This window comes from Quercus robur, chromosome 5 (genome assembly GCF_932294415.1).
Source record: "Quercus robur chromosome 5, dhQueRobu3.1, whole genome shotgun sequence".
In the NCBI taxonomy this organism is placed as follows: Eukaryota; Viridiplantae; Streptophyta; class Magnoliopsida; order Fagales; family Fagaceae; genus Quercus; species Quercus robur.
In genome coordinates, this window is record NC_065538.1 from 66,831,117 (window position 1) to 66,855,319 (window position 24,203).

The 24,203-nt window shown below is 33.3% G+C and overlaps 2 protein-coding genes, 1 non-coding gene and 1 pseudogene across 3 annotated transcripts; 1 reads left to right on the forward strand and 3 right to left on the reverse strand.

Annotated features, from left to right (window-relative positions):
• Positions 1-1,191: 1,191 nt before the first annotated feature.
• On the reverse strand, positions 1,192-2,769 carry LOC126726757 (berberine bridge enzyme-like 14; annotated as a pseudogene).
• Positions 2,770-8,125: 5,356 nt separating this feature from the next.
• On the reverse strand, positions 8,126-8,197 carry TRNAN-AUU (transfer RNA asparagine (anticodon AUU)). The gene has a single exon. It is a non-coding gene; the product is annotated as a tRNA-Asn (tRNA).
• Positions 8,198-12,466: 4,269 nt separating this feature from the next.
• LOC126728581 (uncharacterized) lies at positions 12,467-13,231 on the forward strand. The gene has a single exon (XM_050434380.1). It carries the CDS (start codon positions 12,467-12,469, stop codon positions 13,229-13,231), a length of 765 nt encoding a protein of 254 aa, XP_050290337.1.
• A 6,655-nt stretch (positions 13,232-19,886) lies between these two features.
• LOC126726756 (berberine bridge enzyme-like 14) lies at positions 19,887-21,770 on the reverse strand. The gene has a single exon (XM_050432108.1). The coding sequence runs from the start codon at positions 21,703-21,705 to the stop codon at positions 20,110-20,112; it is 1,596 nt and encodes a 531-aa protein (XP_050288065.1). The 5' UTR covers positions 21,706-21,770; the 3' UTR covers positions 19,887-20,109.
• Between the last annotated feature and the right edge of the window lie 2,433 nt (positions 21,771-24,203).

Here is a 24,203-nt window from a genome sequence, read left to right on the forward strand (position 1 = left end):
ATTAATTAATTAATTTTTAAATTTAATTATAGTCTAAATTGGTTCTTGGTTAGTTTAGAGGGAAGGAAAAAGTTTAGGTAATGGGTAGTAGTCCCATGTTGGCCATGTCATTATTAATATATTTGTAATGAGTATACTTAGCTAATACATATAAGCTTATAAATGAATCTATGCTTGAATTGCTTAGTATCAAGCCTAATAGCTCACGAGCTTGTTCGTGAACAAATTTTTTTGCTTGGGCTCTGCTTGTTTATTAAACAAGCCTAAAACTAAGACTCAAGCTCGGTTTATTTATAAAAAAACAAATATGAATAAGTTTTTTATCGAGTCAAGCTCAAGTTGTTCATGGTTAGCTTGGTTTATTTATAGCCCTAAGCAAAGCTTTCATAAACATAATGTTAACATCTATAGGCTATGGGCCTTAGGCCCACCATATTTACTTGTATAGTACATATATTTGTATTGCACACTTTACCTTCTACAGCTTTCAACATGAAAGAGTTTGGATACTTTGCTCATTTCTGAAAAAAATTGTTGAGATCAATATATGTCTTCACACGAACCAACTTGTCAAAGTTACCCTTGAAATACCCTTTGGTTGACAATTTCAAGTTAGTCTCACACCCACCTTGAATTTGAAAGGGGCTGTTAACTTGTATAGGCTATAGGTCTTAGGTTTATCTTATTTACTTGTATAGCATGTATACTAGTACTACACACTCTACCTCTTATATAAAGGAACTCATGTATATTTTATTACTTGAAAAATATAATATATTCATTCAGTATTTTTAACAATACATTCATTCAATATTTCTAACACATAAACTCAGTGATTTTTCCTTCTACAGCGTTCAACATGGAAAGTTTGGATACTTTGCTCATTTATGAAAAAATTGTTGAGATCAACATATGTCTTCACACGAATCAACCTGTCAAAGTTACCCTTGAATTACCCTTTGGTTGACAACCTCAAGTTGGCCTCACATCCACCTTGAATTTGAGGGGAGCTGTTAACTTGTATAGGCTATGGGCCTTAGGCCTGCCTTATTTACTTGTATAACATATATACTTGTACTGCACACATATTTATGTATATTTTATTACTTGAGAAATATAATACATTCATTCTGTATACCTTTATTAAGTATTTCTAACACATAAACTCAGTGATTTTTCCATATACAGCTTTCAAGATGGAAGAGTTGGGATACTTTGCTCATTTCTGAAAAAATTGTCGGGATCAATATTTGTCTTCACACGAGCCAACCTGTGAAAGTTACCCTTGAAATACTTGATTCGATAAACTTTAGCGTCCTCGTAGTTACCATTGGAACTTGTACCAATATCAAGATCACTATAGTTAAGAAAAGCCTCCCTTGGGTTATTGGAGACATAAGGAGTCATTGCTTCAAAAAGTTTCCTTGTTTTATTCAAGTAGAGGTTGGTAGCTTCAATCCCTTCAACCATCCAACTCGTTGAACACTGAATCTTGAAAATGTTACCTGCTCAATGTGGGAATGCAGTCTCAGAAATCTCATTCATTACTCCACCATAAGGATTCCATAACATTGCCACATCCTCAAGTTCTATCATGGTCTTCCATATAGCTTCTAATCCGGTATTCGAAATTGGTTCTTTCACATTGTCAGATTTACGCTTCAAAAATATTCCTGGCTTAGTTGCCCTTTCAAGTAGAACCTCAATCGGAGTTCCAAGTGGCTTTCCTGCCCAAAACACAACCGATTCGATCCAACTTATTTCAATAGCATCACTTTGTTGGAAACCTAATTTCGGTAACCTGTTGTTCATCAAAGCCACAAGTTCTTTGGCTCCACCAAGAAACATACCAATGAATTGTGCCTGTATAGTCTTCTCACCCGCATGACTTCCATTCACGGTTGTAGCGAACATTCTCAGGAACACTTACTTAGGTAGCTTATCCACAACTTGCGTCCATTGTGCCACAATGTCAGTTGCACCTTGTTCCAATGTCCTATTCACTTTAAAAACAGTCACGGTCGCTGGGACTGGAACCAACTTGACTTTCCATGAAAGAATGACACCAAAACTAGAAGCCCCTCCTCCTCTAAGAGCCCAGAAGAGATTTTCTCCCACTATCTTTCTATTGAGAATTCTGCCCCTTACATCAACAATTTGTGCATCAATAACTTGGTCAGTTGCGACTCCATATTTTCGCAACAAGTTTCCATGGCCACCTCCACTAATATGGCCACCAGCACCTAAACCAGGGCAAAGACCAGCAGCAAAAGCGTGGTACTAGCTTTTTTTTCCAATTGCATAATATATTTCACCGAGAATAGCCCCAGCTTGAAACCATGCAGTTCCATTCTCTATGTCAATCTCGATAGATCGAAGATTAGACATGTCAAGTATCACAAAAGGAACTTGTGATACATAAGAAACGCCTTCGTAATCGTGACCTCCGCTTCGTATTCGGAGCTCGATCCCAACCTTTTTAGCACAAACAACAGTTGCTTGCACATTGGATTCGTGCGCATCAGTCACAACAACAGCCGGTTTAGGTGTTGTAGGCGTGTCAAATCTTCGGTTCCTTTTGTATGATTGCAAAACAGTTGCAAATGATGAATTGTTTGGCGTATAAATCTCAGCCGGAATTGGTTGAGAAAGTGATGCTTTGTCAAGGCACTTAATGAACTTGTCTTGGACTGAATTTGAAGTTGTCCATGAAACTGGGAAGAAAAAAATTGAAAATAGTGACAGTAATGCAATTGTTGAAGCCTTCATTTTCAAAGAAATGTAGCTTAATTTTCTCTCAAGTTGTTATGATAGTATATGTTCTTTTTTTCTGCTCTATATACATGTAGATAGAAACAATGCCCTTCTGTTTTTGAAATAATTTGTTTGATAGTGCAGTATGTAATTGGTAATTACCAATAGCGTTTCTTAAGTCTTGTCCACATTTATATATAAAATAAAAATAAATAAAAACTACAATTTATATAAAAAAGTGTGCAACTCCATCGAGGTGTTGAAAGCTTCCAGAACCCACTCAGCCCACGAATATAAATTATGCAGCAACAAATTGACTGGCTTTCGTTAGAATGTAGACTATAGAGTAAAAAAAGGGTAATACTGGTGTTACATAAAATGACATAATTTATATTACCATTCGTCCATGCGAGAAGGTGTGAGTAATGGAGGAGTAATGGTGAGTCCATATGAGGACATCTTTTTACTACTCACAACTCGTTCACGTGAACGAGTTGTGGCACAAATTATGCTACTTTATGTGGTATTTGCATGACTCAATAAAAAATGACAAAAATTTTCGCCTGAACTTTTGCCATCTTTTATGTTTTTTTGTTGAGAAGAGAATCACAATGCCCATTCCTTCATCCTTGCACATTAGCCTTCCCTTAATTAACGTATTTGCTTTTCTATCTTTGTGCATTGATACTTTAAGAGCATTGATTTTATTTAATTCATTCAACATTCAACATTCAACTCCTTTTTTTTTTATAAGAAGATTCAACATTCAACTTACTGTTTGTTTTCCACATATCCGTAGGCTAGGTAATTTTGCAACTCGCAGTGTAACTAAACATGCAAGATAAATTAGAGGTTTATTAGTGTGATTGGAGGATATTCCTTCCTACCTTTATGATGTCCATTTGGCTAACCAAGACTAGTTTCATTTTAATAAAGTTCACATTATGTCTTCTCAAAAAACTTATTATTTAATTTCATAGCATTGATTTTTTATTATAACGACATTTAACTTTTACTCGTGAAAGTAAAATATAAATATTAAAAAAGAAATATTATACACACAATATTTTTACAACAAATTCTAAGTGGTAGGTTGTTATTGATTGTTATAGGTGGGAAAAAAGTAACTTAAGTTATGGATTTATAAACGTGTTACAAAAATATTAAGAAAATATTATGGATTTTATACTTTTCTTTAGGAAATTGTGTGTTCTTGAATTAAAAGAACTTAATTTTTTTCATTAATTGTTGGTCTAAATTGAGTTTGTTTTACTTCTACTTTTTTTATAGAAACAAAATGTTAAGGAAGTTTCCTCAAAAAAAAAAAAAAAAAATGCCAAGGAAGTCCGAAGTTGGTTGGAGATAAGGACATTTTTCTTTTAATTAAAACGGAAATATTTATTTTTTGAGATAAAATTAGAAAATTAAAACGGCAATTTATTTTTTGCGTAGACTTTATTGAGTTAAGCCCAAGCCTAATGACATCAATGGACGGGCGCCACATCGCTTTGTACCTACAAACCCAAGGACGTTAAATAAGCCGATGGAGGAAAGCCACTCAAAGCCTCACATTTAAACATTGACTACATGGGCTATTGAATCCAATAATTTTATTAGGAAGCCCAGACACTCTTAGGCCAAAATCTACAAACTGAAGTGGTTTGGGCCATCCAACACAGTCTGAAGCTATCAATGCTAACCGAGCATGGCTCAAGTTGTCTTTTTATTTATTTATTTATTTTTTTTTTTGTATTTTTCTTAGTTTGGGTAAACACTTTTACTCACCCAACCGGAGAAAAAAAAAAAAAAACTTATCTACTATTATTACAAGAACTTAAATAAACTTAAGCGAAAAATTATATTTATGATTACTCAGATGTTAGGTTTAGATTAAAAAAAAAAAAAAAAGAACACATACCAATCAATAATCAAATTGATGATTCAAATTTAGATTCAGATTCAGATTCAGATGCCAAGAAAGGTGCTATAATCAAATGATTAAAATGAAATGTCAAGTTGTTATTTGTTAAGTAGGAATATGGTAACATTTTTTTTTTTTTTTCTTTCTCCAAACCTTCACATTCGTATTACATAGCAAGATTTTCCTTTAACGTCATATTTTTTTATGGAAGAACCCCACAAGAATTTGCACACGGACCAAATCTAGACTTACCACAAGAGTACCTAACTAGAAAGATTCTTTTCCTTTTTCTTTTTCTTTATTTGAAGAAGATTTTTGCGAATGTATAAAAATTCAAAGTGAAAATCATAATTCAAACTCTAACTATAAGGCCTTGTTTGGGAGGAGAGAATGGAATGGAAATGAATGAAAAGAAAATTTTAGAATATTTTTTCATTCCCTTGTTTGGAAGTTTTAATGGAGGGAATGGAAAGTCCATTCCCTTATTTGGGAGTTTAAGTAGGAGAAAATGGAATGAGTAGGAGGGAATACTCATTCCTCTCTATTCTCTTAAAACTTCAAATTTTCATTCCCTCAGAAATTTGGAAGAATTGGAGGGAATGGAATTAAATTTAATGATTTTTTTATTAAAACTCCCAAATTACCTCTATATATTCAATTCTTTATTTTAAAATAGGAGTCTAATAGTAATATTGTCATAAAATGATTCCACTCCATTCCCTCCATGTTACTCCTAAACAAGATTACTTACATTCTATTCATTTTCATTCCTTTCCATTCCTTTATTTTAAAACATCCAATTAAGGTTACTTAATTCCATTCCATTCCATTATTTTCCATTCCTTTCCCTTACTTAAATACGTTCCATTCCATTCTATTCCTTTCCATTCCCTTATGATTATTCAATTCCATTCCATTCAATTCCCTTATGAACTCTCAAACGGAGCCTAAGTGACACTCTTATAAGTTGTGGAACACAGAAAAGGAGATGCACAGAAGCAAGATCTATAAAACATAATTTTCTCATAAAAAATTCTGATTTTTCAAATTCTCTTTTTCTCATCAAAATTTTATTTTTAAAGCCAATTACAAATAAGAATCCACCGGGATCAGCCGAGGAAGTGACAGATGAAGCCCAAAATACTTCCTTCAAAACAAAAATTTTTCACCAAAAATCTTGATTCTTCAGAATCTCTTTTTAGAAATTCATTTTTAAAGAAAGACTGGCATAAGTATATGCATAAATGACACAATGAGGTGACAGGCATGCCTCAAAGTATCTCCTTTGAAATGGAATTTCTCCAAATAAAATTTCAATTTTCAAAAACCGTAGATTGTGTTTGGTAATAGTTTTTATTTTCTATTTTTAAAAACTTGTTTTGGGGAATATTAAAAAAAAAAAACAATTTTCTTGTATTTTTGAAATCAAAAATAAGTCTAGTTAGTTGAAATTAAAAATAAATAAATAAATTGAAAAAAATAGAAAATACAAAATTATGTTGTTATTAGGATTTGAATTCTAATGCTAACTCATTAAATGAGACATGTTTATTAAATTAAATGCGTATTTTCATTGACTTTTAAAAATTAGAAACTAAAAACAATCTTTTGCATGTTTTCAGTTTCCTTCATAAATTGAGTTTTGAAAACGATTTTTGTTTTCTGTCTATTTTGGGTTGCCAAATAAGTTTTTTAGTCTAAAAAATAGAAAATTGTTTTTGGAAACATAAAATAAGAAAAAAAAATAGTTACCAAATATACCCTCATATTTTCCACCAATATCCCAATTTTTTTTTTAAGTTTTTTTTTTCCATAAAAATTCTAGTGTTCAAAAACTCCTTTTTAAAAGGAAAGTATACTATCAGATTAAATCACTTGAGTCAATCACAAAACATTAAGTTCAAAATCAAGGGCAAATTAAAACTTATCCATCTATGGTTTGGTTGAAATTTAAATTGCCTACTTGGGGTTTGAAATTTGATACTTTACCTATTTGCAGTTAACTTAGTTAAGGTTCTGTAACTCACTTCCACTAAAAATAGGGCAAAATATGTAATTTTGCTAAACTTTTATGTCTCTTTCCTCCAAAAACACAAAAAATATAAAAAATACAAGATAAAAAAAGATGTTAGTAATTGTAGGGATGATAGGCTTAAGAGCCCATATCTATGTATATATTGGGCCAGGGACCTAATCCAAAAATGTTAGGTAGTCCGAGGACGGGTAAACACATTTCTAAGAATCCATGTTGATAAGTAAAGAGGTGAGGTCTGATCATAACCATCCGAGAAGGCTGTCCGTGGAGGAATACTTCCTCGGCTGAGCAAAGTCAAGGTCAGAAGGGGTGGTCCACTATCCAATATGCTTTTCTCTCATGCCTTTATTCGTTCATGGTTCGATATTCTGGTGTCCTAGGCGTAAAGGAACCACACCAATCCATCCCGAACTTGGTGTTTAAACTCTATTGCGGTGACGATACTGTAAGGGAGGTCTTGCGGAAAAATAGCTCGACGCCAGGATGATAAAAAGCTTAACACCTCTCATTCTTATTACTTTTCAATATGAAAAAGAAAAAGAAATGAAAAGGTCGTCTTATTCAAAACCCCAATTATGAAACCCCTTCTCTCCCACTTCACGCCTCGGAACGTACTGTTCTTATAGAGAGAGAGGCGCTTTCATATCTTTTTAACCCGAAATGGCTGGGGAGAGGAAAGGTTCTTTTTTTTTTAGGGTACTCCCGGGAACAGATCCAATGGAGATGGGGTGGGGCCTGTAGCTCTGAGGATTAAAGCACGTGGCTACGAACCATGGTGTTGGGGGTTCGAATCCCTCTTCGCCCACAACCGGCCAAAAAGGGAAAGGCCTTTACCCCAGGGGTAGGAAAATCATGATCAAGATAACGGACCCAAAGCTATGGAACTTGGGTGTGGGTCTTTTGTCGAAATGTAATGGCCTTACTTTTTCTTTTTATTTATCGTTAATTTAATGGTGTATTAATTAAATATAGTATGTATACCTGAATTAGCATATTTTTTTGTTTTACACCCTGTAATTCTTCCTTAGCCGGGCTTGGGCAGAATAGCAGAGCAAATACAAGTATACAAGTATTAGTAGAATAGCAAAAATGCGTTCTTCGTCATTAATACGTTTGCTCGCGGTAATTGTGGCCTTTTGGGAGAATCGATGACTGCATCAAAGATGCACTTGCTAGTACTAGTACATCTAAGAATTCTTAATTGGCTAGTTGTAAATAGCCCCAGACTGCGGAACAAAGGATTATCCTGGACCTACACCGAGATATTAACGGTGATTCCCCAATATCGCAAAACAGAATGTGATACGATGAGATAGAATGCAATAGAAATAAAGACACAAGAAACGGGTTACCTACTCTTAACGGTCAAAGCAAACCCTTTCATTCTGAATTAAAGAATTCGGAATGAATCAAATCTCCCCAAGTAGGATTCGAACCTACGACCAGTCAGTTAATAGCTGACCGCTCTACCACTGAGCTACTGAGGAACAACGGGAGATTTAATCTTATAGAGTTCAATTCCCATTCTCAACCCATGACCAATATGAGCATGAAGTTTCCTTCATAACTCCGGGAACTTCTTCGTAGTGGCTCCGTTCCATGCCTCATTTCATAGGGAACCTCAAAGTGGCTCTATTTCATTATATTCCATCCATGCCCCAATTCCATTTATTTACTATCCCTTTGGTGTCATTGAGATAAGAGATGTCATTTCTAGTCTATCTGTTTCTATTTCTATATATATGGAAAGTTTTAAAATCATCATATAATAATCCAGAAATTGCAATAGAAAAGAAAAAGGGAGGTTTGTGATGGAAATTCTTTGTACATACATTCGAACCACTGTTGGTCCTATTTCTCTTTATCGAGAAATCGAAGAAGCTATCCAAGGGTTGTGCCGGACCTGCTCATATGGTACCTAACCTAATAGTATGGTATTTATGCTAAGTAATTCTATGACACTGATGTGAATTAGTGTCTCTCTGGTTCAATTAGGACCATAGTTCTGAATTTTTACGTGAATTTAAATCGAGAAAAGGACGTTTTCCAATCATTGACTTAAACCCATTGTCGAACCCCACTCAGCGAAATATGGAGGTACTTATGGTAGAACGGGCCAATAGGGTCTTTCACAATAAAGTGATAGATGGAACTGCCATTAAATGACTTATTAGCAAATTAATAGATCACTTCGGAATGGCATATACATCACACATTCTGGATCAAGTAAAGACCCTCGGGTTCCAGCAAGCCATTGCTACATCCATTTCATTAGGAATTGATGATCTTTTAACAATACCTTCTAAGGGATGGTTAGTCCAAGATGCGGAACAATAAAGTTTGGTTTTGGAAAAAACCATTATTATGGAAATGTACACGCAGTAGAAAAATTATGACAATCCATTGAGATATGGTATACTACAAGTGAATATTTGCGACAAGAAATGAATCCTAATTTTAGGATGACTAATCCTTTTAATCCAGTACATATGATGTGTTTTTTGGGAGCTAGAGGAAATGCATCTCAAGTACACCAATTAGTAGGTATGAGAGGGTTAATGTCGGATCCACAAGGACAAATGATCGATTTGCCCATTCAAAGCAATTTACGTGAAGGACTATCTTTAACAAAATATATAATTTCTTGCTACGGAGCCCGAAAAGGAGTTGTAGATATTGCTATACGAACATCAGATGCTAGATATCTTACACGCAGACTTGTGGAAATTGTTCAACACATTGTTGTACGTAGAACAGATTGTGGTACTATCTAAGGTTTTTGTGAGTCCTCAAAATGGGACGATACCGGAAAGGATTTTTATACAAACATTAATTGGTCGTGTATTAGCAGATGATATATATATGGGCCCACGATGCATTGCCTTTAGAAATCAAGATATTGGGATTAGACTTGTCAATTGATTTATAACCTTTCAAACACAACCAATATCTATTCGAACCCCTTTTACTTGTAGTAGTACATCTTGGATCTGCCAATTATGTTATGGCTGAAGTCCTACTCATGGGGGCTTGGTCGAATTGGGAGAAGTTGTAGGTATTATTGCGGGTCAATCTATTGGGGAGCCCAACACTCAACTAACATTAAGAACCTTTCATACTGGTGGAGTATTCACAGGGGGTACTGCAGAACATGTACAAGCCCCTTCCAATGGAAAAATTAAATTCAATGAAGATTTAGTTCATCCCACACGTACACGTCATGGGCATCCCGCTTTTATATGTTATATATACTTGTATGTAACTATTGAGAGTGAAGATATTCTACACAAGGTCACTATTCCACCAAAAAGTTTTCTTTTAGTCCAAAATGATCAATATGTACAATCAGAACAAGTTAGAACCCACATCACATATTTTATTCTAAGAAATAGATATCTGTGTTATGGTCTAAGTCTAAATGTTGGAAAAAAAAAAAAACAAAAAAAACAAAATAGATGAGATTTAGCCTCATCATATCGATATCTAAAAATCTTGTTTTTTTGAATATGAAGAGATGAAGAAGCCATCGCAATTGCCGGCAATATTAGGCCAACAAAAGGCACAAAAAAATTGGATAAATTTGTCATAAAATGGATACCTGGATTTACTATTTTTAACTGTTATTGTTATATTGTTATTTATATTGTTATAAAGGTATCTTATAATCATTATTTATAATTCATATAGAATTATACAGGATAGAGGGAGGCCATGAAATATCTCAAAGGAAAGTTGCTACCACTGCATTAAATGCTCTGTAACTAATTTTCTAGTTGCGTTAATGTGAAGAAGACCCCTGAACAGTGCTACCTTGACTGCCTTAACTCACAGAGGGCCTGAGAGAATGTCTGATGGGATAAACACTTAAGTAGTGGCTTAGATGATCAACAAATAGAGGGCCAAGATCATCCAAAGAGAACTATATAATGTAAGAGACCGTCCATGGAGAAGGGATCGAAGAATTAGGAAATAAACACTATAGCAATCAAAACTGTATTTGTAACTAACTTCAAGTAATATATACAAGAACTGATCTCCTCGGACTGTGCCGATGACGATTTTCCTTAGATAAATCCAGTCTATTTTTGCTTTATTGTTTACTGGATCCATTGTAACTGTGACCCAACTCATTAGAACCTAATTTTCCAACCCACTTTCTAAAAATTCATTATACTGGGCTCTTTGGGCCTAAATCCTTTTATCATTTCGGCTTAGGACTCAAATCACGTCCTTACAGTAATGATAAAAGAAGAAGTTTCCTTTGCCTAAACTAAAGTCTAGCCACTCCATTGGTTGATCATCCAACTCATTGAAGGCCAAGTCATTTGGCAAGAGCTTAATATTTGGTATTTGAATTTGTAAAGCCACCAAATAGGACAATGACATGAGTTCAATAAGGTTTGTGTTTGCTCCCTCATTGTTGCCTTCCATAGGTTCCCAATCCACATGGCGTACTCCAAACATGTACAACTCTTCTAGGTGAGATAAACTAGATAGGAGTCTAGATGGAATTTGTTGAAGATCAAAGCATCTTGTCAAATCTAACAACTTTAGATAACTAAGATTTCCTATTTCTCCTGACAACTCCTTAATTTTAGAACCTAAAAAGCTAAGAATTTCTAGTTTCCTAAGTTCTCCTATTGCTGACACATCTGTTAACTCACAACCAATTAATTGTAGGGTTTGAAGGAACTGGATTGATTTTGGTCTAGACCTCTAGGGGAGGTGCACTCCTACCAAACTCACACCAACGCGGCTTGCAGCCACCGATGCGGCTACACACACGTTCGTTATGAGTCCTTTTTTTTTTTTTTTTTTTTTGATTTTCGATTTAGTCCGATTCAGGCTAAAATATGATTTGTTTTTTTTAAAGGGTTAAAACACATGGCAAACCCCTAAAATAAACCCTAAAACGCATCCCACTCTCTCTATTTTGAATGTTCTCTACATCTCCCCTCCCTCTCCCTCTCTAACCTATGCTCTCAAACCCATGGCTCAATCCTTCCATCTCTCCTCAAGCTCACTAACCCAAGCTCACCAACAAAGGTATTTTGCTTTCCTTCTCACCCTCTATATCTTTATCATATGCTCTATTACTCATTCTATATCTATCTCTCAATTTGTCAGATTGTCTCTATTATCCTATTTTTAAATTTTTTTATATAAGTTGTAATGTTGAGACTTGAGTTGATTACTTGATTTTTTATTTAGTTATGATATATTTTTCAAATTATTTATAGGTTGAACAACTTAAATTGAAATTACTAAATTTTCAATGGGGGAGACTACTAGCATAGTACCTTCATCAAATGAAGGTCAAGGTTCCTCTTTGGAAATATGTAACTAAATTGGAAAGACCTATTAGTTCTATTTCTAACTTAGGTGGAAACACACGCTTTTAGTGCAACTAATGTGATGGAAATTTTGTGGGATCCTATTCTAGATTTAAGGCTCATTTATTAAAAACTAGAGGTTTTGGTAATAGAGCTTGTTCAAAAGTGACACCGGAGCATAGATTGGAAATGTAAAGAGTGCATGATTAGGTTGAGAACAATAAGATAGAGCAAGATACAAGACGTCAAATTCCTTTACCACTAATTCCCCATGGGCCTATTCCCTCATTTTGGGAACGGGAAAGGAGTGGTAGTATGGATGCAGTGCCTGATGGTAAAAGGAGGAAGGTGGTCATGAGTTCTCCTTTGGAGAGAGCATTCTAAAATACTAGTTGAGCTGAATTAGGTAGTAGAATTGCTAGGATGTTTTATATTGGTGGGCTTCTATTTCACTTTGCAAAGAACCCAAATTATCATAATTGCTATGCATATGTAGCTACTCATAACATTCCAGGTTGTATTCTTCCTGGATACAATGTCTTGAGAACAACACTTTTGCAAAAAGAAAGAGCTAATGTTGAAAGACTTTTGAAACCAATTAAGGACACTTGGAATGCAAATGGTGTAAGTATAGTTTATGATGGATGGCTAGATCCACAGAGGAGGCCTCTTATTAATATTATGGTTGCATCAGATGGGGATCTAGTGTTTATAAAGGCAATCAATGGGTCAAGTGAGTACAAAGAAAAACATTTTATTGCTAGGTTGTTGAAGGATGTTATAAAAGAGATTGGACATGAAAAAGTTGTCCAAGTCATCACTGATAATGCTAGTGTGATGAAGGCTACTGAAACTCTTATTGAAGATGAATATCCCAGAATATTTGGGGCACCATGTGTTATCCACACTCTCAATCTAGCTTTGAAGAATATTTGTGCAACAAAAAACATAGAAAAGAATGAAGTTACATATGAGGAATGTAGTTGGATTTCATGTATTGCTGATGACGTATCCTTCATACGTGTTTTTATTATAAACCATTCAATGAGGTTGGCAATGTTCAATGAATTTTTTTCTTTAAAACCACTTCAGGTTGTTGATATTAGATTTGCTTTAGTTATTGTAATGCTTAAAAGGTTAAAGTTGATAAAGAGATGCCTTCAAGCCATGGTTATTAATGACCAATGAGCTTCTTATAGGGAGGATGATGTTAGAAAAGCTCAAATAGTGAAAGATTTGATTCTAAGTGATCATTAGTGGGATGTTGTTAATTATATCATTGAATTTACAGCACCTATTTATGATATGCTATGAGAAGTTGACACAGATAGACCTTGTCTTCATTTTGTGTATGAGATGTGGGATTGAATGATAGAAAAAGTGAAGACAGTAATATATCGGCATGAAAGTTTGGAAGCACATAAGTATAGCTCATTTTTATTATGGTGCATGATATACTCATTGATTGACGGACTAAAAATTGTACACCACTACTTTGTTTGGCTCATTCTTTAAATCCTAAGTAAGTACTTTCATTTTCTATTTTCCTTAATTCCGTTTCTAGTAAAAGGATTGTTTCATTATTTATATTTGGTTTTTTATTTTATTTTATTTTATTTTTTTAACTAGGTATTACTCCAATGAACGGCTTTCGGCAAATCTGAAGTGCCTCCCTCCGCATCAAGATCAAGAAATTTCTCTAGCAATGAGCAAGTGTTTGGAGTGATACTTTGAAGAAGAGCATGAATTAAGGATGGTGGAGGTTTCCTTCACCAGATGCCTTGATAGATAGGTGGCTCTTAGAACACTTGGTTTGATGGCAATACCATGGCTCTTCATTACCAGTGCTTCAAACCCTTGTCTTTAAACTTATTGGACAACCTTATTCATACTCATATGCTAAGAGGAACTGGAGCACATACAAATTCATTCATTCCTTAACAAGAAAAAAAAAATGGCTCTTACACATGCCGAGGATATGGTCTTTGTGCATTCTAATCTTCGATTCTTGTCAAGGCGCCATGAGGAGTATGCAAATGCAACAACAAAGATGTGGGATATTGCAAGAGACTCTTGGAATGAGAGTGACATTCATGGAGAAGCTAGAATTCTTGAGAATGCTACATTTACACTTGATGAGCCAGAGTTGGAGGCCATGGCTATTGGGAATGCTACCTGTAGTGTTACTATGGGTGAAAGTGAAGTTATTGATGTTGAAGATAATGGTTCTATTTGATTGTGTTGAAAAATTATCTTCTATTTAGTTTTAGTTTCAAACTTTCGATCTTGTATTCTTATTTCTAAATATCATGGAATGGTTATGTATTTAGTATTCACTTTATGATCTACTATTACTCTTAAATTGGTATATGTTTAGCAACAGATAGAAAATGTAAATAAAAATATTTTTAATAATTTATTAATAAACATATCCCGCCTGCACCCGCACCTGCACTCATGCTTCCTAGATTGTGGTAGTGATGGAAAGGACATACTTATCAAAGTCAAAACCTTCAAATCGTTCATCCCTTTAAATAGATTGGGTGGGAGCATATGCAAACATGATAGTTGCAAAAGCTTAAGTTTAGGACACTCCAAGCCATTGGGATCCTTTTCAATGCAAGTTTGAAATGCTAAGACATTGAATAAAACATTTTACCAACCACCTTTTGGTTTTATTTTCTCTTGAATTTTTATGTTTTTTGTATTCTTGGAGGAGAGAGACATAAAAGTAGAGTAAAATTACATTTTTAGCCATATTTTTAATGAAGGTGGATTACAGAACCTTAATTGAGTTAATCTTAGGAGGGTAAAGTGTCAAATTTCAAACCACATGTAGGCAAATTAAGTTTCATCCAAACCACAAATAAGTAGGTTATAATTTACCCCAAAATCAAATGCTTATAAAATCTTGTTTTCCAACAAAAATCCTTATTTTCAAATTTCAATTTCCCACCATAAACTCCAACTTCTAAATATCTGCCCCAAAAATCTGTTTACCACCAAAAACCAATTTTCAAAAATGTTCTTTGAAGGCGAGTTATTGATTAAGGACCCCTTGGACGATGGTGAGTGAGTGATAGTAGGTTAGCTAAAAGTCCTCCCTCCCACAAAATCTATTTTCAATCAAAAAGTTCTAATTTCAAGGTTTACTCTTTCTAATGAAAGAGGTCTCGCTTTATAGAAATGATAAATCATTTAGTTCAAGGAAAATTCTTAAATACTCCTAGAGTACAAAGAAATGATGATTTCTCATCTCACATTCATGATAGATCCTACCATGAGTTTAATGAATGGACTCCACCATGAATGTGAGAGGAGAGAACACTATTCTTCGTACTCCGAGAGTAACTAAGAATTACTCTTAGTTCAAAGCTCATTAATAGACAAACCACATTATTCACCGTAGAATGTGGGAGACTTTGAGATTTTTAGTATTTCAATACTAACTTTCATTAGTTCTAAATTTTTCAAAAGAGTTTTTAAACTAAAACTATTTTTGTTCTTCCTCTAAAATCAAAACCATGAATATCTAAAAACATACATCATTCTTGATGAATGTATGATATCATTAGACATATTCCCCCAAAATTTGGCATGTATTCTGTTTATTTTTCATCTCACGCATTTTTAAGGGAAAATCAAAATAAGGTATTGATTATGGTCAAGCATTGTGAGAGTGTTGAAAACCTTCCCCACGTGTAACTAAATTGCTAGATTTGTTTTCTGGTTCTAGACACAATTTTTCTACAACTATATTAGGAGGAAAAAAAAAGACTACATTTTTAAAATCAGGTGACTAGTCCCCCCCAACCACACCCGCCCACCCCCCACGCACACACACCAGCATCACAAACATGATTAGTGCGAGCGACACACCCCTGCCACGTCTTCATTAGAACTCCACTGGTATGATGTTGGTTATCCTTGAAGATCGACTGACATCATAAACCAAAATGGAGACTCTGAAATATCATTCATTTTTATTTACTTAGTGTCAGTCTAAATCCTAGAAAGACGACTACATTAGGATATTTCTTGATTTTTGAAAAAGTTCTGGAGTTCTATTCACTTCAAAAAAAAAAAAAAGTTCTGGAGTTCTATTTTTATAGGTAAATGTTTTTAGTAAACCCTTTTAAGAAAGTATGGAAAAAAAACAATTAATATTTCGACAACCTTTTCAATTTCTCATAAAAGTGATATAAAAACTTTTCTAAAATTGTTTATTAATAATTACCTTAAGGGCACATGTTAACATGATTCTTTTTTATAAGTTCATTTTGGAAAACCATTTCATTAATTGTGCTTCTATAATTTGGTCTCCTAAGTCCAAAGTCATAAGAGTTTTTTTGGTTGAAAATACCTCAATATAATACCTGATAAATGCACCAACAACATAAGAATATGTCCTAAAAAATAAATAATATTAGAAGTGCATTTCTTTCAACCACCTTATGATTTATTCTTCCTATTGAACCTAGTTTCAGGATCTATGACCCCTAGGCTAAGTTTCCTCAACATGACTCATGATCTTATTTGGAATTTCAATCTTATTATGCTCCATCTCTACCAAATCTCTTGCTTCTAGCTATTGACTTTTTTTCTGTTTCTAATTTTCCTAAAACTGTAAAAACAATTCAATAAAAAAATGGTCGTACAAAAATTGGAAAATATTTGTAATTTTCAGAAATGCCTTAAGATTTTCTTTCCATGGTTTAAAAACAATAAAATAATTTAGGATAAACTACAAAGTTAGTTCTTAACCATATGTCAATTTGCTCCCTAACCTTTTAAATGTGTTAATTTGATTCCTAACCTTTTCAATGTCATATCAATTTGGTCATTGTTGTTATCTTTTGGATGAAAAAATCTAATGTGTCAAACAGAATAACAAAAAATAAATTTTCATGCCACATCAACTGCCCAATTCTTTCTCAAAAAAAAAAAAAAAAACTGCCTAATTGTATTGCCACACCAAATTATTTTTTTTAAAAAAACCAAATTATTTACAAGAATCATACACTCAATCCGACTTCCATTTTTGTTTACATGGAGAGAGTATGTTACAAAATGGAATACAGACTAATGAAAAAAAAATTCCAAAAAGTTGTGCCTTCATAAATTGTGCTCAATCTGTGTCTAAAGGAACAAACCACCATCTTAGCTCTTCTAGAAGTAAGTCTCTGCAACTTCCTGACTGACCCAGGCACCAGCTCGAGATAATCCACCAACACCAACCTGGATTCAAAAACAAAGGACTTGTTTGTATCATTAGGTCCATACCCATAATTATTATACTCAAACCCATTATTAATCTTGTTATAATTTTCTAAAGAAACCGATTTATTAATTCAAAGAATACGAGCCTTCTTGCAGCGATGACTATCCTTGCTCGACGCAGTTTGAAGAGCCACACTGACTTTAACGGCCAAAGTGGCCATATCCGACATGGTCAAGCACTGTTGAAACTTAGACATAGGAAGCACAAAGTAGATTTGGTTAGCCTCAAGTTCATCGTTCAAATTCCTTTAGAAAGCCCTTAACTTCTGTCTCTCGACTCTTGAGCATCCAATACTCAAAATAGCTTGGGCCCTCAATTCACCTGCTCTCTTTACCAGATCTTGTTCTTTTTCCTCTCTCTCAAATGATTTATTAATCATATAAAATGAATTATTGTTGATAGTTCAACAAATTCTTTAATTTAATTTTAATTTGTTTATACCACGTGGCAGTACAAATGTCATGTGACATAAAAATGATTTTTTATTTTGACGGTTAGCTATGTCAACATTTTTCATTTATTATATACTGACAGAAAATATTTTGACACAATATCCAAAGATTAGGGACTAAACTAACACATTTAAAAAGTTAAAGACTAAATTGACATTCAATTTAAAGGTTAGAGGCCAAATTTGTAATTTATCCAATAATTTAATATTTTCAAACAATTTAACAAGCACTTAACAAATTAAATGAGTTTTCACTTATTATTAGAACCATTCAAAATAGCATAAAATTTACCTCTTTTTTTTTTTTTTTTTCTTTTTCTTTTTTTGCATTTCTTAGGCTCCATTCGTTTCAACTCATATTCTACATATAGCCACACTTCAGATATTTATTCTAAAATAAATTTTACATCATCAAGTCTTGGTCAAATTTCTAATCATTGAGGCAATACCAAACTAAGCATCACTAACGGTCATTTTCTTTATCTTTCTCTAATAATGTTATGAAACTTTTTTGTCAAATTTTTTGTGGCTATGCTGTCTTACCAAACCTATAACCTTTGAATCTGAAAACAGATTTGTCTACGACATTTGCTCATGATAGCAGTAGGGTATAGCCTTGAAATTCACTCCGACAAAATTTTGACATCAAACAAATTGTTGTAGTTTTCGAAAACAGAAATATTACTTTTCATAATGAAATTTGAAAAATGGTTTTTCAAAAACTATTTTTTTTTAAAAAAAAAAAACAAGAAATTTAGAACTCTTGGAAAATATAGAAATAACTTAATTAAATTAATACGGTCGTCTTTCTCCGGTGTAGACTAATTCTAAGTAAATAATAAGCTATGATATTTTAGAGTCTCGATTTTGATTTGTGACGTGGTGGCAAGAGAAAAATATGAGCAATGGCTACTATAAATTTTGTGAAAATAATACTTTACTCTCCTAAATTATACTCTTTTTACATTTATCGATCCCCCTGAAACAATGAGAATGCATGCACACTTACTATCCATAACAATGTGGGTTTCAGTTAACTTAACTGGTAAAATCTCTGGTGATTAAATAAGAGATTTGGGGTTCAATCTCATCCAACACCAAAAACTGATTGGTGTCTTGGTTTAATAATAAAGAGCTATATATTATCAAGAGTGGATGTCGTAGGCTGGAATTTTCTAAAAAAAAAAAAAAAAAAAAAAAACCATTCATAACTATTACCCACCTAACACTTTGCACCACATCGCATTAGTAATCGTTTGGGGAAGTAAGTGTGTATTCTCATAATTTAAGGTGCAAGTGTAAAGAATATATAGTTTAAGGCAGTAAAATGTGTATCCTCATAATTTAGTGAGGTAAGTGTACATTGGAATATAGTTTAGGAAGAGTAAAGTGTAATCTTCCCATAAATTTCCTCTGAAATTGATGTTTAATGAAGATTGTTCTTATATATTCTTTAGGATAAGACATAAATTAATTTTTGGTGTAAGCAAGTCTAAATTCTTTTTTCTCTAATAGGACATTGTAATCTCTGTGAGATTATGTAGAATGAATTTTGTCTAAACATAAAAAGAAAAAGAGCTTTTATTATAAACATAAATATCAAGAAATTAATTCTAAAATCTCCACCAAAAACTAAAACCTATCCGATTGGAGCACAATAGCAAGTAAATTAGGAATATATATTATCTTCCTTTCTCTATCACATTTTCCATATGATATGGGGCCTATGGGCAGTGCTATTTGTTTGGGTTATCACTTTTTTTTGAGAAGGCGGGTTATCACTTTCTGATCCTGTATGTGGCAACTGGCATGGACCCCGTATCACAAGCCACCAAAACATTGAATTAAGCGAAATCATTTGTCTATTTAGAATGATTTATTAATACCGTTGCACACCTTTATGCAATGGTCACTTTATAAGTATAAGTGTATGTAGGGTGTAGTGGGTAAAGATTAGAGTTCAAATCTTTAAGAGAAAGTTTCATACACATCTACATTTAAATCAGACTAGAGTAGAATTTCTATTTTGTTAAAAAAAAAAAAAAAACATTACTAATCAACAAAAACATATTATTTTTTCAAAGGAAGAAAATTAACGGGATACGTAAGTATTTTAGTGTAAAGTATTTCATAAATCGGATATATACGTAAAGTATTTTATTCAAGAAAATGGGTCATAACATTTTTATTGTAGGGTCATAACAATGACATAGGGTTCATCCAAAAAAAAAAAAAAAAAAACCATAGGAAAAGAGGGGCAAATAAACAAAAAACTAGACCAGTACTATGAGATGGGTGCTTGGGATAAACATATACTCTCAGTGATTTCTCCTTCTACAGCTTTCGAGATGGAAGAGTTGGGATGCTTTGCTCATTTCTGAAAAAATTGTCGGGATCAACATTTGTCTTCACACGAACCAACCTGTCAAAGTTACCCTTAAAATACTTGATTCCATAAACCTTAGCTTCTTCGTAGTTACCATTTGAACTTGTACCAATATCAAGATCACGATAGTTAAGAAAAGCCTCCCTTGGATTCTTGGAGACATAAGGAGTCATTGCTTCAAAAAGTTTCCTTGTTTTATTCAAGTAGAGGTTGGTAGCTTCAATCCCTTCAACCATCCAATTCGTTGCATACTGAATCTTAAAAATGTTACCTGCTCGATGTGGGAATGCAGTTTTATTCTCAGAAATCTCATTCATTACTCCTCCGTAAGGACTCCATAACATTGCCACATCCTCAAGTTCAATCATGGTCTTCCATATAGCTTCTAATCCGGCATTCGAAATTGGTTCTTTCACATAGTCAGATTTACGCTTCAAAAATATTGCTGGCTTAGTTGCCCTTTCGAGTAGAACCTCAATCGGAGTTCCAAGTGGCTTGTCTGCCCAAAACACAACCGACTCAATCCAACTCATTTCAATAGCATCACGTTGTTGGAAACCAAATTTAGGTAACCTCTCGTTCATCAATACCACAAGTTCTTGGGCTCCACCAAGAAACATACCAACGAATAGTGCCTGGATAGTCTTCTCACCCTGGTGACTTCCATTCACGGTTTTAACCCACACTCTCATGAACACTTCCTTTGGTAACTTATCCACAACTTGGGCCCATTGTGCCACAATGTCAGTTGCACCTTGTTCCAATGTCCTATTCACTTTAAAAACAGTCACGGTGGCTGGGACTCGAACCAACTTGACTTTCCATGAGAGAATGACACCAAAACTGGAAGCACCTCCTCCTCTAAGAGCCCAGAAGAGATCTTCTCCCATTGACTTTCTATCGAGAATTCTACCCTTTGCATCAACTATTTGTGCATCAACAACATGGTCAGTTGCGACCCCATATTTTCGCAACAAGTTTCCATAGCCACCTCCACTAATATGGCCACCAGCACCTAAACCAGGGCAAACACCAGCAGCTAAAGCGTGGTACTTGCTTTTTTTTGCTATTTCATAATATATTTCACCGAGAATAGCCCCAGCTTGAAACCATGCAGTTTCATTCTTTATGTCAATCTCAATAGATCGAAGATTAGACATCTCAAGTATCACGAAAGGGACTTGTGATACATAAGAAACACCTTCGTAATCGTGACCCCCACTTCGGATTCGAAGCTCGATCCCAACCTTTTTAGCACAAACAACAGTTGCTTGCACATGGGATTCGTGTGTTGCAGTCACAATGACAGCCGGTTTAGGTGTTGTAGGCGTGTCAAATCTTCGGTTCCTTTTGTATGATTGCAAAACAGTTCCAAATGAGGAATTGTTTGGTGTGTAAATCTCAGCGGAAATTGGTTGAGAAAGTGATACTTTGTCAAGGCACTTTATGAAGTTATCTTGAACTGAATTTGAAGTAGCCCATGAAACAGGGAAGAAAAGAATTGAAGATAGTGACAGTAGTAATGCGATTGTTGAAGTCTTCATTTTCACAGAAATGTAGCTTAATTTTCTCTCTCAAGTTGTTATGATAGTATAATTTTTTTCTATCTTTATAGAATGATACAATGCCCTTCTATGGTTTTGAAATTGTTTGGCAGTATAGTCTGTAATTGGTAATTACCAAATTTAGCCCAAAAAAAAAATTGGTAATTGCCAAAGGGTCTCTCAAGTCTTATCCACAATTTTTTTTTTTGGTAATATATATATAACAAAAAAATCACAACCAGAAATTTATATAAATAAACTGGGAGCCTGTGAGGCTGTGACAACTATACCCATGTCGGCAACTTTTTATTACTGCATAACCATTTGTGCAACTCTAGGGGTATAGACTGTAGAAAGCTACAGAACCCAGTATACCCACGAATATAATTTGTATAGTAACAAATTAAATTGACTGGCTTTTTAAAATGTTGCAGAAATGAAAGAAAAGCCTGAACTTTTGCCATGTTTCCTATTTTGGTTGAGAAGAGAATCACAATCAATACTCATTCCTTCATCACTGCACGTTAGCCTTCCCTTAATTAACGTTTTTGCTTTTCTATCGTGATGCATTTGATATTTTAAGGGAATTAATTGTATTTAATTCATTCAACTTTCATTATATTTAATGAGTTTTACTCACGTATTCTTAAATCATTTTAAAAAATTATTATGAAAAAATAAAAAAAAAGTGACTAACTTTTTTTTTTTTTTTTTTTAATACAAGATAGAATTCTACTCTAACATAATTTAAGTGTATATATGTGTGAAACTCTCTCCTGAAAACTTGAACCCTGACCCTTACCCCCTAGGGCCACCACACTTCACAAGCAATTATACTTGTGAAGTGACTATCACACCAATAGTGTGTGGTGGTTTTTTTAAAGACATCTATTAACAAGACTCTTATTTAATTTCATGCTTAACATAAATTTAAGTTTTATTTGTTTAAGTAAATATTAACATTAAAAGCACTTCGTTTTAAAATTAAAAAAAAAAAAAGCACTTCGATTTATAAATTTGTTAGCCTAAATTGACTTTTTTTTACTTCTACCATTTTTATTGAAACAAAATGTCAAGGACGCTGGTTGGAGATAAAGACATTTAAAAAAAAAAAAAAAAAGTTAACCGAAATTTTTGTTTTTTGAGATAAATTTAGAAATATCAAAACAGAAATTAGAAAATTAAAACGTAAATTTATTCATTGGATAAAGAGAGTATCTATTGAAGAAATATTTGCTGGATTAGATATCTCAACAACTTTCCAAATTTTGATATATATAAATGACTCTGCTATCAGTGTATCTTTAATCTCTAATTTCTAATATTAAGAGGATTTACAAAGTTATTTATCACTTTAGAAATTGTCAATTTTATATACAATTGACAATTTCCTTGTATAGGCTCATAATATAACTTCCTTGTATAGGCTCATAATATAACTTCCTTCATTTATATAAAATTGTCAATTAGTTTACAAAGAGTATTTATACAACACTATAGGCATAACAGCCTCCAAGTAATTCCCTAATTAAGCTCCAAACTATGCGGAATCTAACCCTCTAAATAGCTAACTAAGCAGCCAATAAAACAGAGATATGTGGCTCATAATATAACTAACCAACTAATTTAAAACTACCTGTAGCTTTAGTCTATACAAGAGAAACTACATGTCGTTTTTCATTAAGCTAAGATCTGCTTCCTTTCTTCTTTCTTCTCTTCTTTATAATTCAGTTCTGGATCAGGATCAATCTTCCTTTCATGTTTGTTACCTTAAATTCTCTGATAGATGTTTTGGTTTATATATATATATATATATATATATATAGTATTTTATGGATAAGGAGTGAAATAAAAAATTAAAAAAACTGTCATACCACTTCCTTTTATAAGAAAAAACTAAAGGTATTAGTTTTGTCAATTTTGATTGGTAATATCTTCTATCTATATAAAAAAGGGAGAGTTAAAATGACTTTACTTTTATAAGAGAGAAATTGATGGTATTAGTTGCATCAATTTTGAAAGGTAATATCTTCTATCAATATAAAAAATGAGTGTTGAGCTATTTTTGTTTGAAAAAATTACTTAAAATTTTTAAATGACATAAGTCTAAGTGTGTGGTATGATTTGTTTTTATTCTTTGTGAGAGTTTGTTTATAAAGCACGAACACTTCATTTGGGGTGTCTTATTTATATTGTACCCATGTCAAACACAAGACAAGCCTGTGACACCATGTGTGTCCTAGTCGTGTCTTTTTCAAAATTAAAAATAAATAAATAAATGGGACTTAAAAACAAGAGGAATCGAATACTCTTTCACAAAATAAAGAGAACATTCATACTCTAATAGTAACAATGCATTTGAAACTTAATAATTATTCTTATTTGGTGTGTATTCTAATTTCTAAGCATCCTTAATAGTAATATATTCACTACATTATGTATTATATCTCTTAAATTGATATATATCTTAACATTTTATGAAAAATAAATGCTTAACA